This window comes from Rhinichthys klamathensis, unplaced genomic scaffold (assembly GCF_029890125.1).
Source record: "Rhinichthys klamathensis goyatoka isolate OS25496 unplaced genomic scaffold, OSU_Roscu_1.1 h1tg000825l_1, whole genome shotgun sequence".
Taxonomy (NCBI): Eukaryota; Metazoa; Chordata; class Actinopteri; order Cypriniformes; family Leuciscidae; genus Rhinichthys; species Rhinichthys klamathensis.
The window spans coordinates 188,755-204,361 of record NW_026607208.1 but is presented as its reverse complement, the minus strand read 5'-3'; the positions used below and the strand labels follow the sequence as shown (position 1 = coordinate 204,361).

Sequence of the window (15,607 nt, the reverse complement as noted above, 5' to 3'; positions counted from 1 at the left end):
TATTTGATTCTTTTTAAAACATTTTTGTAACAATAAGTGTATTTACTGTCACTTTTGATCAAAATAATGCTTCACTTCCAAATAAAAGTATTCATTTCTTTCTGTCAAAAAATCTCACTGACCCCAAATTTTGAAAGATAGTGAAAATGCCATAAAATACATGTAATGTTTTAAATAAAAGCTTTTTATCAAGTACAATTGGAAAAGTAAGAACATATTATAAAAACTCATCATCCTCTATTCCCAAGTTTGATACTAACTCCTCATTAGTATAGTGGACAGTATCTCCGGCCTGTCACACAGAAGACCGGGGTTTGATTCTCCAACGGCAGTTGTGGCCTAATGGTTAGAGCGTTAGACTAGCAAACTGAAGGTTTCGATTCTCAATACTGCAGAGGACAAATTCTGAGGCCTTCATGTCATGTGATATCGACAACTATGAATATAAAAATGCATTTAATACTCAATCTTGTTGCAGCGCATGAACTGTGCCAGGTGTGGCTTGAGAGAGACATAAATAGAATTGATATTATATGCATAATGTTCACTGTAACTGATTTGATGAAAAGCACACATTGGTTGCAGAGCATTAACCATGTGGGATTACAGTTTTACATCTTGCATGCTAACAAAATTACCAGTTGGCAGAGGCTTCTGCTTGGTCTCTTACATCATGTTATGGTTTTCACGTTTGTTTGTGCTCCAGAGAGAAACAAATAAGAGGTGTCATGTCAAGTGCTACACCGCTTTAAATCTGCTGCGACCATGTACAGCTGCTCTGACTGTAGCGAATTCTTTCCCCTGATCATATTCCCAGCTGTAAAATCATAATCACTTCACAAAAACTGAAATCCCCAAACCACAAAGTCACGTTCCCATGACAACCGCTACAGAGCCAAAGGGTGTCTTTATGGTATATCCAGATAAATGAGTTACCAAGGCAACCATTGAGCAAAGAGCTTTTGGTGTACTTTGTCTATCTAATTCTGAACTGAAGAGCTTCCAGTGGGGATCTGGCGCACTAACTAGAAACCTAAACAGAAATATGCATCGCTCGGGAAACTGACTGTAAGAGGAAAATTCAATCAAAACATATTTTAAGTTAAACACAATGGTCTCAATTGTTCAATTTCACATGTATGTGTGACATGCCGTCACTTAGCCAAGACAATAGAGACGCACAGACTAAGGTATAATTATATTTACTGTATATATTTATTTCTAAATAAAATAAAAACATACAAATCTTCTTAAAAGTGAATTTGGGCATTACAAAGAGTACTATGTGAACATATTCATTTTGAGATTGGCTAAAGATTACATTTAACACCTGTTATTTAGGCTAATTATAAGTGTTTTAAAAATGAACTTAAAAAGTAATCTAAATGTAAAAAAAAAAAAAAGGGAACTAACCTGTGCAATTAAATATTCGATATATGTGTGTATATAAACCGATGAGCCAAAACATTATGACCACCTGCCTAATATGCTGTTGGTCCTCCGCCAAAACAGTGCCGACCGAACAAGGCATGGGCTCTTCAAGACCCTGAAGGCGTCCTGTGGAATCTGGGACCAATACATTATCAGCAGATCCTTCAAATGCTGTAGGTTGCGAAATGTGGAGCCACCGCGATGTAGTGATATGGACTGAACTTGTTGGTCCAGCACATCCCACAGATGCTCAATTAAATTGAGATCTGGGCAATTTGGAAGCCAGAGTAACACCTTGAACTCTTCATCATGTTCCTCAAATCATTGCTGGATGATGTGTGCAGTGTGACAGTGTACTCATTGGACCTGACGGCCTTCTAAGGTCCATTTCCGATGCTTGCGTTACCATTCTACAATCGAACAGGCGCTTTTGGCGGTCATCATGTGCACTCTGACCGGTCTGCAGCTACGCAGCCCATTCGCAGCAGGGTGCGATGTTGTTACACATTCCTCCCTTAGCCATCATTAACATTTTCTGTGACTTATGCCACAATAGCCTTCATTGCCCTTGTGCATCAATGAGCCTTGGACGCACAAAGCCATGTTAGCGATGGTTTGTCGCTCCTCGGACCATGAGCATCCCACAAGGCTTGGCTTTTCAGAGATGCCTTGACCCAAGTCATCCTGCCATAACAATTTGGCCCTTGACAAAGGTCTTTACACATCGATTTCAATAACTGATTGTTCAGTAATCATCTTATCTAGAACTAGAACTACTCAGAACTTGGCATGTGACATTGTTAGGAAATGATCAACATTTTTCTGCTTCACCTGTGAGTGGTCATAATGTTTTGGCTCTTTAGTGTATACACAAACGCACACAAAAATTGACAGCATGCCACAAATGCTGTCAATTGACTTAGGGTTGAAAACAGTTTTGATCATCATACAGGTGATCTAATTGTAGCAGCAACAAATATTTTTAGTGTATTTTATATGCAGAAAGAGCTACAGGTGAAACTCGAAAAATTTGAATATCGTGCAAAAGTTAATTTATTTCAGTAATTCAACTTAAAAGGTGAAACTAATATATTATACAGACTCATTACATGCAAAGTGAGATATTTCAAGCCTTTATTTGTTATAATTTTGATGAATATGGCTTACAGCTTATAAAAACCCCAAATTCAAAATTAGAATATTGTGAAACGGTTTTCATAGATGTAAGTCATAACCATCCAAATTATAACAAATAAAGGCTTGAAATGTCTCACTTTGCATGTAATGAGTCTATATAATATATTAGTTTCACCTTTTAAAGGGATACTCCACCAGTTTTTCTTATTAAACTATGTTATTCCCTTAACTAAGACGAGTTGATACATACCTCTCTCGTCTCAGTGCGTGCACTATATCCCTCTGTATTGCCGCAAAACTATGTTAGCACTTAGCTTAGCCCATGCATTAAATATGGGCCAAGCAGAGAAGCGACCAAACACTTCCACGTTTTCCCTATGTAAACACAGTTACTCGAGTAGTGTAACTTGACCTGGGCTGGTGACACAAAATAAACCGTTGCGCTTTTCTAAGCGTTTAAAATTGATGACTATATTGTATGGCGGAATACCATAACAAGTGCTTTTGAGCACTTCGACTTGGCGCAATAATATCTTCACTCGTGAAAAGATTACCGGCTCCCGCTTCCTCTCCCCCTCCCTCCAATAGCATCCAGCTGCTGACATTTCCGTCAATACTACCAACGTGACTTTTACTACCTGTGCTATTAGCAAACTGCAGATCATTTGCAATGGCCGACTTTGTAGATGATTATGACTTCTTTTAGAAGACCCAGAGCCATATCTGTTTGAACCCGAGTACACGGAGGAGGAATTAGCTCTTATGGACCGTGAGAGGCAAGAAAGATATGATCCAGAACAGACCGGAGCTGGCGAAAGACCACGGGCTTTCTGTAAGTGATCTGAATATTGTTGGTGTAGCCTCATCCTTTAGGCGTGTTCCTGTGCAGGTATAGTCCTTCTTTGTGAAATGTTCGGAGCAAACACGCCACTTCTTCAGAGTCATCAATGGTGTTTTGGGATTCTTGTTCAAAGCAGCTAACCAAGCTCTCCGCTGTATGTGGTGTGTTTGAATTCGGTGAAAAATGACAGCACTATGTACATTCTCCTTATTTTCACAACCCTTTACGATGCACGCTTTAACCATTATTGTACACAAACTAGCTTCCAACAACCTGTTACTTCGTCAACTCCGCTCGAACTACTACTACCGGCGCATGTCACGTTGTATTGACGGAAATGTCAGAGGGAGGGGGAGAGGAAGCGGGAGCCGGTAAGCGGACTTTTCACGAGTGAAGATATTATTGCGCCAAGTCGAAGTGCTCAAAAGCAATTGTTATGGTATTCCGCCATACAATATAGTCATCAATTTTAAACGCTTAGAAAAGCGCAACGGTTTATTTTGTGTCACCAGCCCAGGTCAAGTTACACTACTCGAGTAACTGTGTTTACATAGGGAAAACGTGGAAGTGTTTGGTCGCTTCTCTGCTTGGCCCATATTTAATGCATGGGCTAAGCTAAGTGCTAACATAGTTTTGCGGCAATACAGAGGGATATAGTGCACGCACTGAGACGAGAGAGGTATGTAACAACTCGTCTTAGTTAAGGGAATAACATAGTTTAATAATAAAAACTGGTGGAGTATCCCTTTAAGTTGAATTACTGAAATAAATTAACTTTTGCACGATATTCTAATTTTTCGAGTTTCACCTGTATAAGCAAGCCATGCATAGCTGGCTTTACCAAAAGAGTGTAAACACTAAAGATTTCAAAACATTGCTCTGTTTCTATTTGTATTCTGACCAGCCTGAGACAACCACACTGACTCAACCAAAGGAGTGAGTTTGGGGCGGGACAAACCATTTGCCAATCAATAGCAGATAGGGGAGAGTTTTGGGAATGGGAACCTTTATGACAAGTCATTCTGTTCAGTGACACTAGTGGTGTAGATACTAAACAATTCACCTTTAAAACTGGTCATTTGATTACCTGGACATAATAGACCCCTTTGTTGACAGCATACATCATTAGAAAGGAATAGTCCAAATTCTGCTTGGTCCTCCATCTACAAAGAAACACAAATACAATACATCATACATGTGTTCAAAAAGGGAGATACACAGTGCATGTCCAGTAGCCTGAAAGCCGAGGTTGAATGTGGGAGTTAGCCTGTGGTTGAGCCAGGAGTGAAACTCTAGATGGCAGGTGTATGACGAATGTGACTGACGGTTACAGGAACCAGAAACATACACACTGCAAAAGCTAAATAAGGGCAGTTTGAGGCTACAAGCAAAAACACATCACTCACATGTACTCAATATATAACCTTTGTTATTTATTCGTCCTTTGCAGTAAGGGGTTCAGAAAAGAGATTAAATAATCAAAAAGAATATTAAATATGATGTGCATCAAAGCAGCTCATTTCCTTTGATCAAACTGAATCAGATAAGTAGATGAGAGGAGAGATTGTGGTACAGAATAAAAACTCAAAATCACACACACACTTACAGTCACACACACGCGCATAGTTATGTCAGATGGTATCACTGGGAATGACTTTTAATGCAAGTTGGTTCACTAGGAAGCCTTCTTAGCAATGCCTTTCATAATCTAAAATAAACACTAAAACACCAAAACTAAATGGGAGTAAAAATGTTTTTGTTTTTTTAAGTCATTAAAACAGAGATAACTTTATTAGGAATTCCAACCTAATACATGAACTAAGCATGATAGGCTGACTTTGCTAATGAACAAAGTCAAAAAAAAAAGAAAAAAGTAATGATACTAACAGTAATGTAGAATGATTGGTAGCAAGTACAGACTTGATTCACTACCCAAGTGCAGCCTAACAGACCTGCTGTATTATTGGAAAATACACACCACTGTACAAAGGTCTCTTGTGCTCACCAAGACTGCATTTATTTGATCGGAAATACAGTAAAAACAGTATCGCCAAATATTATTACAATTTAAAATAACTGATTTCTATTTGAGTATATTTTAAAAATGTAATTTATTCCTGTGATAGCAAAACTAAATTTTCCGCATCATTACTCCAGTTGTCAGTGTCACATGATCCATCAGAATTCATTCTAATATGCTGATTGGGTGCTCAAGAAACATTTCGTATTATCAATGTTATTATTTTTGTGTAAACCGTCAGTGCTTGAAGTAAAAAAATAAATAAAGTGCTGTTACTCCCCTTCGGGGGCAACATGTTTAATCTGTCCTATACTAATTCCTTTTTTTGTTTTCTATTTAAAAAAATAAAATAACAACATGAATCTATCAATGTGCCACTTCTATAATACAAAAGATGACATCAAAAACCACAAATCCCTTTACTCTAAGTCTTTAAATGTCACAATCAACTGCTGGGCCATTATTTAGTAGAATGAGATACTGTAACTACATGATGTTTCTCTGTCTCCGTCATTCATTCTGATAAGCAGTGCATTGACTAATTGCTGTTTGCCACTGCACTGAAAACAAATATTTCCATGATTTGTTATCACAACTGTTCAAAAAGCATGTCATAAAAACAGCTTAAGTTCACAAATGTTGTTCAGATAACATAATATTTTGAGTTTCTGTTGAATAAACTAATCTCTTTGTATGAACTAAAATTTGAGTTCATTAAAATTTGAGTTCATTAAAATTTGAGTTCATTAAAATTTAGTTTAAATGAACTCAATTTTAAGGCAACCAGGTTAGGCTACTTCAACCCTCAGGGGACCAAAAACGCACCCGTGCGTTTTGCTTTTTTTTTTTTTTTAGCAATGCAAAATAAACTCAAACTGCTCTGTTAATTTTGTAATTTTGATCTTTCAGTTTCGTGTTATACATCAATCGATCCTGCTCAGTTTCTATTTTTTTTTCTGTATACTCACAATAAAAATAAAGTGTTTTGCTTTTTGCCAAATAAAGAAAAATGAACATGATGCGAGTTCTGCTCTCTCTCTGTCAGCGAACTCCAATTTGAAACGCGTTCGGAAATGATCTAACTCCACGAAAATTCAGTCAAACAGGCAAACATACCCACGGGCATAAAGCTTGAGATCGCATCTTTTAAATGAAGTAATTTATATTAAAAACAAATATTCTCAGCTTCTGTAATCTGTATGAAAATAGAGCGATTCCAGTCGAGCTGATGTACGATCTAATGAAAGTGCATATCTATACCATGAATTTAATATCTCGTACCATTTCAAAATTTCAAAATTTTTGTTTTTGTTTTTAGTGCATATGCTACGCACTGTAACCCTACCCCAGTTAGGAAATTTGTATGTGTAAATGATATGTTAAGATCATTATGTATGAAAGCTAGAACTTAGAAGTTATTTTAGAAAATAGGCCTAGATGTTTAGATTATATTTTGACTAGTTTAAATGCTGCCTCATTATCATTAACGATGCATGCTCGCATATATCAGTTGTAAATGTGTGTAAATGTGCTGAAATGTGTAAATATACCCAGTTAATGAATTGCGCAAATGTGTTTTGTTTGCGGTGTGCCTCTCCGGTAATGGCCCATTGACAGGCATATAGGCTTATTGCACGCGTCTAAAATTATTTACATCAGTTATTCATTATAGACTAATGCTACTATGGTTATATTTATGTAATAATATTCCTCAACTTATTTAAAAGTAATGTAGCTTCATCACTACCTCCGCCTGCAACTCGGAGTGTGCTTAGCAACACAGTCAGAAATCAGAAAAAGTACATATTTACCTACAATTTTACAGATGTTAGTTCAATTTGCCTGTATGACTTTATTATTTATTTTTGGAGATTGGTTGATGATGTTACATATGTTTTGTGTTATCAGCATTGCTAAATGTCCATCAGTTATGCATGTGCTGGAATAGTACTCTGTAAAATATATGATAATAATAGTTTTTAACTTTTTTTTAAAGGAATGTAGCTTGTTCACTCTCGCCTTCCACTGCAACGAGGACACGCAGCAACAAAAATCAAAAAGAGTAAGTACATATTTACCTACTATTTTACAGATGTTAGTTACATTTTGTTTATATACCAGTCCCTCCAGAAAAACGCGATTATGCGATCGCTGAATTCAATGCATAATCAGCCAAAGTCTGCATATTTATGCGGGGGTCGCATTTTTTCAAATACTCCGCAATTTCGCCGCATAAATTGCTGATTTCCGCGCAAAATATGCGGGGCTTGCATGATTTCATAATCCCCGCATTTTCGTCGCAAAAAAGTCACATATATCTTAGCAGAAAGTTGGAAAACGTTGCGTTTGCTTCACACAAGAGCAGCCGTTTCCCCCTGTTGCCATGGGAACGTTATGAAGTGACGCAATTACGCGACGTGAACATCATCGAAAAGCTGTAAAACAGGAGCACGCTTTATTTTTAAATATTTCATTTATTCATTTTTACTGAAGTTGTAGCATATTCCTCTAGTAAAGCTACAGAACTTGTTTGACTCATCAATGTTTTGTAAGTTTGATGTGTTTATTAAGGTCTTGTAACGCGTTGTGTCGGGAAGAAAAATAGGGATAGCTCACAGCTGAAGTTATTGCAGAGGCCAGACAGACTCACGGAGGCGATTGGCATCTCACAACTCGCACTTTATTCCCAAATCGAACTCGTATAACTGTCTGTCACACGTTCTACCGTCCACATCGTTACTTAATAAACAAAATAAGATAAAAGAAGTAGCATCAAACAGAAATTACCCGCACACATGGGGTGTTCGAGGCGCACATACAATATAATACTGCAGACAGTTCAACAGGGAGCGCGCAGCTCTTAAAGGGGCCACACCTTATTTCCACTCGTTACAGTCTGAAATAAAACAAGATGAGAAATTAAATATTTCCAGCACTTTCTGTGATGTAGTATGCTTGCTCATCATAGGAAGTAATAAGAAATGACTCTTTACATTAAGGTAGTAGCCTAGTGAGAACAGGGTGTTGGGTGAATCACTTTTTTTTTTCTCTTTTTCATCAAACCGCAGTTTTTGCAAGTTCCCGCAATTTTTGCAAGTTCCCGCAATTTTTGCAAGTTCCCGCAATTTCATCGCAAAAAAATTGCATAAACATCCCGCATATTCCATCGCATTTATAAAGAAAACGGGCCGCGTAATCAAGGATTTTTGCCCGCAACAATCACAAAAAAACTCCGCGTTTTAACTCTCGCCTTCCACTGCAACTCGCAGGACACGCAGCAATGGGAATCAAAAAGAGTAAGTACATATTTATCTACTATTTTTTACCTACTACTGTGGCTTTGCAAAATAATGTGTTATGCATGCACAATATTATAATTATTGATTAGTAATGTTAATATAAAAGAACATATATTTTTTTGTTTTATCAACATGCTGATTGCCCTGATAGCCCTGACATGCTGATAGTACTTTGATCAACCTTTATTAACCTTTATTAATATTATTATTTTTATAGGAATGTGGCAAATAGGGCCAAGACAAACATTCAGACGAGCAACAAGGAGCTGCCTTTACTTTTGTTTATTTTGCTCACATTTGATTTGCTTAGAGCCCGCATCAACGGGGCATAAGCATTTACTGTGAGATACCTGCCTTTACTTTTGTTTATTTATCGCTCACAATTGCTTTGTTTATAGCTGACTGATTATTTATTTATTTTACTCACATTTGATTTGCTTAGAGCAAATTTATAACATTGATATTAATTTTGATTTTATATTTTTGATAACATCTCATTAATATTGATAGGCCATTACCACTCCCACGCATAAACCTCTTCTGACAAAAAAACTGTTATACAAAGTATAAATTAATGTTTCGTTTTATGTGAACAGTTAGACAGGATGATTTTCACATCATTTTGAAGCCAGAACTCGAAGCGACAACATGATCATCCATTAATCAAAAGTCTTGTGGACACATATTTAGTATGTGTTTTGTGGTCTTATTTCAGCAACTTTCATTTTTTATTTTTTTCAATAACCACACATAAACATTATTCTCTTAAAAATACAAACATGTACATACATGTTGCTCACATATTATGGTAGCCCCGTTTGTGCTATATAGAGTGAATTTACACCTTTGCCATTAACATGTTTATAAATAACTGAAAAAAGCACAAATGTCAGTGCATGTCAAAACATCCCAAGGGCCCCAAAAACACCTTGGTCCCCAGAGGGTTAAAGGCAGGGTAGGCAAATTTTTTTGTTATGCTTGTTGAAAGTCTCTTCACATCCTGACATCCACTATGTTAAGTGGTCTAAATGTATTTATATGTACAGTACTGTGTCAAAGTCTTAGGCACATTAGTTTTCACACACAAAAATGGTTTTAAGCCAGTTATTTATATAATTTGCTGTAGTGTGTCAGTAGGAAATATCACTTTACATTTCCAAACATTCCTTTTGCCAATAATTGTAATAATACAGTTAGATTTGTGTATGCACAAGGAGTATGACAACAGCCGGTATGATCTGATCTCACCATCAGAGTCCATCTGTGATTACATGAAAAAACTGAGACAGACTAAATCCAGAGAAATGCGGCAATGTCTCCATAATATTTGAAGAAACAGCATTTATTTGAAATAGAAATATTTTGTAACATTATAAATGTCTTAACTGCCACTTTTGATAAATGTAATGCATCTTTGCGGAATAAAAATACTTTTTTTATATATATATATATATATATATATATATATATATATATATATATATATATAACCCCAAACTTAAACTGAAGTAACACTGAAACAAGTATTTTCTGTAAAGCTGCTTTGAAACAATATATATATATATATATATTGTTAAAACCGCTATAAAAATAAACTTGGGTTGAAAACTTTTGAACAGTAGTTTGGATAATATTGTTTGAAAAAGAGAAAAATCACATATTGCTTTCATTTTTTACTAATTAATTGCCATTTAGCTAAATAAATAATTAAAAACGTGTTTACTTGAAAAACTTATTTACTTAACTTAGAAATAGTCGAAGGCTACATAGCACTGATTTTATTTAATTTGCTATATTGCTATTTAATTTGAATAAAGCAGTGTTGAATAGCACATTCACTGCTATTGAATATTTCTGTGGTATTTAAATTGTTTTTTGAAAATAATAATATTCAGCATTGGCACAGAATATTTTTCACGAGGGAGCGCGATACCAAGAGATAGAAGAGGCAGTGAAAGAAAGAAAGAAAGAAAGAGATACCCAGAGTGATTGAGATTAAATTGAGACAGCTGTGGATGAAAGATTTAGGAAGAGCAGGAGATGAGAAGAGGAGTCATTTTAGGGTAGAGAGAGAAAGAGAAGAGGAAGGAGGGAGTGAAGGAGTTGATGTCTTTGACCTTGAGCTTCCTGTCTCACAACAAATCTGCAATCACTCTCTCTCTGTCTCTCTCTCTCTCTCTATTTGTGACAGTAAATAATCTCTGACTCTGGCACTGAAATATGAGATCCGGTCTAATCAAAACTTTATTTCACCCTCACCACAAAAACTGCCCACAATCTCTAATATGCACGCATAAATACTGTCACGTGCACCCGCCGCAGCAATGGCCGATGGGTTGCGCAACAAAACAACAGACCACAAACAATACACCTATGCACACCACCAGCCAAACATTTGTACACACTTGACTGAAATTATGCTTCTCTTGATCTTAAATTTTTATCTAAATGCTTAAAATTATATTTGTCGACAAATACAAATGACATCTTTTTGTAAAGACCAAAGATTGTCTTTGCATCTCAACTCGTGAAGGTTGTTGAGAGAATGGACAGATTGTGTAGAGAGAAAGAGTGATGACTTTGAGGAAGCTGAATTATGATAGTTTATATAAAGTACGTTCAAAATATGTTTACTATTTTGCTCGCTACACAATTCAAGTTATGCATAGGCATGTTTATTGAGGGGGGGGGGGGAACAACATGCATACTACTGTTCAAAAGATTTTTCTAAAGAAATTAAGGCCCAGATTTATTAAACAGGGAAAGGAGCACAATTCCACAAAAACACAGATGAGAGTGGAAAGTTCTGCTCGTGATCTACTGCAAATTAAAGAACACCAAGGCGGCCGGATCATCTCTATAATGACCAACACAATCTACCTACCAGTTAGCATCTGGTTTAAGACGTGCTTTTTTGGGGCGGTAAACAATGGTGTAAATAATAAATACGGTAAATAACAATAACGGTAAATACCAGGAAATTGACGAGCGTAAATCTTAGTAATTAAATCACCTTACGTGATTCATTTAAATGTTCTCCTCTCAGGCTCCCATAAATTTTGCGTCTGAAAGGGAAACTCCTACAAATGCATATGCAATAAGGTCAGCTGCAAAAAAATAACCCTGTCCATGCCTTTTCAGCGCTAATTCTTCACTGTGTGTCTTTAGTAAATCCTGCCAGTAATTTTTTTTGTGCAAAAGAGGGTTTGTGCTGGAGCAAGCTGTTAGTAAATCTGGCCCTAATAATTTTATTTAACAAGGATAGATTACATTGATAAAATGTGACATTTATTTATGTGACAGTTTTTTTTTTTTTTTTGCATTTCAAAAAAATGCTTTTCTTTGGAACTTTTTATTCATCAAAGAATCCTGAAAACAAATATATAATTTAATATAATATAATATTAGTTTCCCAAAAAATATGAAGCAGCCCAATCATCTTCAACACTAGTAATAAGAAATGTTTTTTCAGCATCAAATAAGCATATTAGAATGATTTCTGAAGGATCATGTGACACTGAAGACATGAGTAATGATGTTGAAAATTCAGCTTTGACATCACAAGAATACCGTATTTTCCGCACTATAAGGCGCACTTAAAAGCCTTTAATTTTCTCAAAAAACGACAGTGCGCCTTATAATGCGGAGCGCCTTATATATGGATGGTGAACAACACACGTTCACCAAGACGGGGAGACAGCGCCGGGCGACTTACGCCACTATCTGGCAATGGATCGTGGATGCCTGGGCTGATATATCAGTCTCAACTGTGATCCGAGCTTTCACGAAGGCAGGAATAATCTCTTTATTCAGCCAGCTCACATACCCGTATTTACTTCCTGTTTTCGGCCGAAGTCCACAGTAGTTGATTGTCGAGTTCGCGCGCGCGCGCGATCAAACCTCCTCCGTGTGTTCAACATCTGATTCAGATGAACTATCCGAACTATCCATTTGAGCTGATATTCTCAGAACACCACACAGCACCGTCATCGGCTGACAGCTGACAGTCTGAGTCTCCACTGTTGCTTAGTTACCAATGATCGCGCGCGCGCACTCGACAATCGCCTACTGTGGACTTCGACCGAAAACAGGAAGAAAATACGGGTATGTGAGCTGGCTGAATAAACATTTTTATTCATATCTTTCACGACATTTACTGGAGTCAGATTCACCGTGTTCACTCACATGGCTGTGCACTTGTAATGACACATTAAGGTTGTTAAGAGGCTAAAAGCAGGTTTAAAACTGGCCCCGTTTAAGTCAACAGGGTGCAACTTTTAAAAAGAGGATAACACGGTGTAGGCAACACCGGTTTTTGTCGTTGTTATCTGTACTGACAGCACTCAAAATTTACAAAAAATGACCTCAATGTTAAAATTGACCGGAGTTTTCCTTTAACGTTTGAACAACGTTACCATGGGAGTGAACGGAGAGTTGTCAGAAAGCTTAATAAAGTTTGACTTTATCTGACTTTTTTGTTGACATTTGTTGACATCTAGTGGATGCATAACGCAAACCCAGTCAAACGTTTGACTGCAGTATCTTATGCGCCTTATAATCCGGTGCGCCCTATATATGAAAAATGTTCTAAAATAGGTCATTCGTTGAAGGTGCGCCTTATAATCCGGTGCGCCGTATAGTGCGGAAAATACGGTAAATACTTTAAAATATATACAAATAGAAAACAGTTCTTTTCAATTGTAATGATATTTCACAATATTACTGTTTTTACTGTATTTTTGATCAAATAATAGAGGCCTTGTTGAGACTACTTTCAAAAACATTTAAAAAACTCCAAACTTTTGAATGATAGTGTATGTTGCAATTATCAGGTAATAAATAAGTCAATTGTATGTAATAAATTTAGCTAGATGTTAAAACTTACAGTATGCAACAAGAGAACTGTTAATTAAACTACCAGAAGTATGTACTTACTTTCTAAGTATCTGGTTACTGTAGGGGATAATTTTCCTGAATACTTACTTCACCCTCTCCTTCGAGTCACCAAAGGTCTCTTTCAAGTTGTTGAAGTCTGGATAGTAGCTGGCCGGGGGAGAAATGACCTCCAGTAACCCAGAATTCAGTTCAGTGTAGAACCTTATAGACAACGATAGGCAAGAACAACGGTTAACAAGGTATCTTAACCATTAGGTTAAATGTACAATTTAGATCATTATCATGTAAAACAAAACTTGAGGAAGTGGGAAAATAAAATGTCACTTACTCTTTTTCAAGGCCTGCAACCACACTGTTTACATAATCTACGTCCGTCTGTGAGGAAGCGAACAAAGAACAGGTCAGCACACACACACACACGCGCGCGCAAGCAAAGGCTCGGCACAAATACAAGTGGAGTAGCAACTAGAAGTAAATACAACGGCAGTGCCTGACAGCCTGGAAAAATACGAGAGTTGGAGTGACTGCTCTGGGATGTTTGTTATCTCGGTGGGGAGGATGAATTGTCTTTTCTAACTGATTTTGTTCAGCCTACACCATGTGTGGGAGTGAGTAAAACTCCAGCGAATGATGTGGGAAGGGATATCCTCTCTCTCTCTCACACACACACACACACACACATGTGCTAGGATAACACAAGAGCCTCATTAAGGGTTTTTTGCAGATGCACTGCCACTGGGTGTTCCCTCTTAACTAAAGCACTCCGAACTAATGACTACCATTGTTCCAGACAGCCACAAGAACAGCTGATGACAGATCACACAAAGACCATCAGCTACCAGATCTAACCACAGACACTGAGGCGGGTACATACCATACAAGCACTGGACGAAAAACTGGAGGAATATAACTGACTTTATTACACAGAGACAGGCAATGCATCGAAACACTGTAAAAGGTTCCAACTAACGATTAATCCAATAATTTGTTTTCTCTTCTTCTGGTTGCCTTTTTTCCAATACTGTAGATAAGCAAATGTACATGCCATGTTATGATAACCATCAAATTTCCTACCATGATATACAGTAAGACTGGTATACCTCTGCAACCCTAACATAAACAGTGCAACTCAAAGCACTCCACACAAATCAATGTTGACGATTACATCAACGTGTCTTTTTGTCCAGTGTACAAGAGGATGTTTCTAGAAAAGCCCACTGCAACACAGTAACTACCTTCTCTGATTATAATTATCTAATGTAGACAAATGTAAACTTATGAATGATTACAAAAGAAAAAACTGCCTCTTTTTACATAAAATCAAGTTTGTATCAGTAACAAACACTAGTAATTGGCATTTTTATTGGAAACCACCAAAATGTTTACATTTTATTATATAATATGTAAGGTCATGTCTTTAATTAGATCAATTATATGTTGATGTTTTTGACAGAAGTTGTGAAACAGTTGTGCTGCTTAATATTTTTGTGGAAACCATGGCACATTTTCTTTTTCAGGATTCTTTGAAGAATAGAAAGTTCAAAAGAGCAGCAAATATTTGAAATAGAAAGCTTATGTAACATTATAAATGTCTTAACTGTCATTTTTAATCAATCAATCTTAATTAAAAAGATATGATTTTTTTGAAAAATCTATGTAGGTAAATAGTCCTGGCAACCATAAGCTCCGATCCAAGCACGTACGAAAAAACACAAGATATGCTCCATTCATTTTAACCCCCCAAAAAATGCAATAAATGATTGCAGCTTTCAGACACATGACTTTCTTCTCATTTTTATAGTTCATTCGAGGACATTCCTATGGCGTTATTTTAATGACAAATGTCTAGTGCACAACATCCATGTAACAAATTTTGTGAACCGCTACTGATCATCAAGTAGTATAGATATCAGAGAGAGCGTGACTTGCGACAACACTCATGGATAGAATGTGCTTTTGTTTGGTTGGTAATGTATTTGCAAT

General features: G+C 36.7%; 1 protein-coding gene and 1 long non-coding RNA gene across 2 annotated transcripts in view; one reads left to right on the top strand and one right to left on the bottom strand.

Annotated features, from left to right (window-relative positions):
• Positions 1–15,607, bottom strand: part of mgat4a (alpha-1,3-mannosyl-glycoprotein 4-beta-N-acetylglucosaminyltransferase A) — an 81,319-nt gene that overhangs the window by 16,385 nt on the left and 49,327 nt on the right. Inside the window, exons 6-8 of the mRNA XM_056243663.1 lie at positions 13,953–13,999; positions 13,712–13,825; positions 4,497–4,572 (exon numbers count right to left, since the gene is read on the bottom strand). Of these exons, the coding sequence (XP_056099638.1) occupies positions 4,497–4,572; positions 13,712–13,825; positions 13,953–13,999 (237 nt within the window). The remainder of the gene's footprint in view (positions 1–4,496; positions 4,573–13,711; positions 13,826–13,952; positions 14,000–15,607) is intronic.
• On the top strand, positions 7,543–8,173 carry LOC130078150 (uncharacterized). Its single transcript, XR_008805893.1, has 2 exons — positions 7,543–7,846; positions 8,065–8,173. It is a non-coding gene; the product is annotated as an uncharacterized LOC130078150 (long non-coding RNA).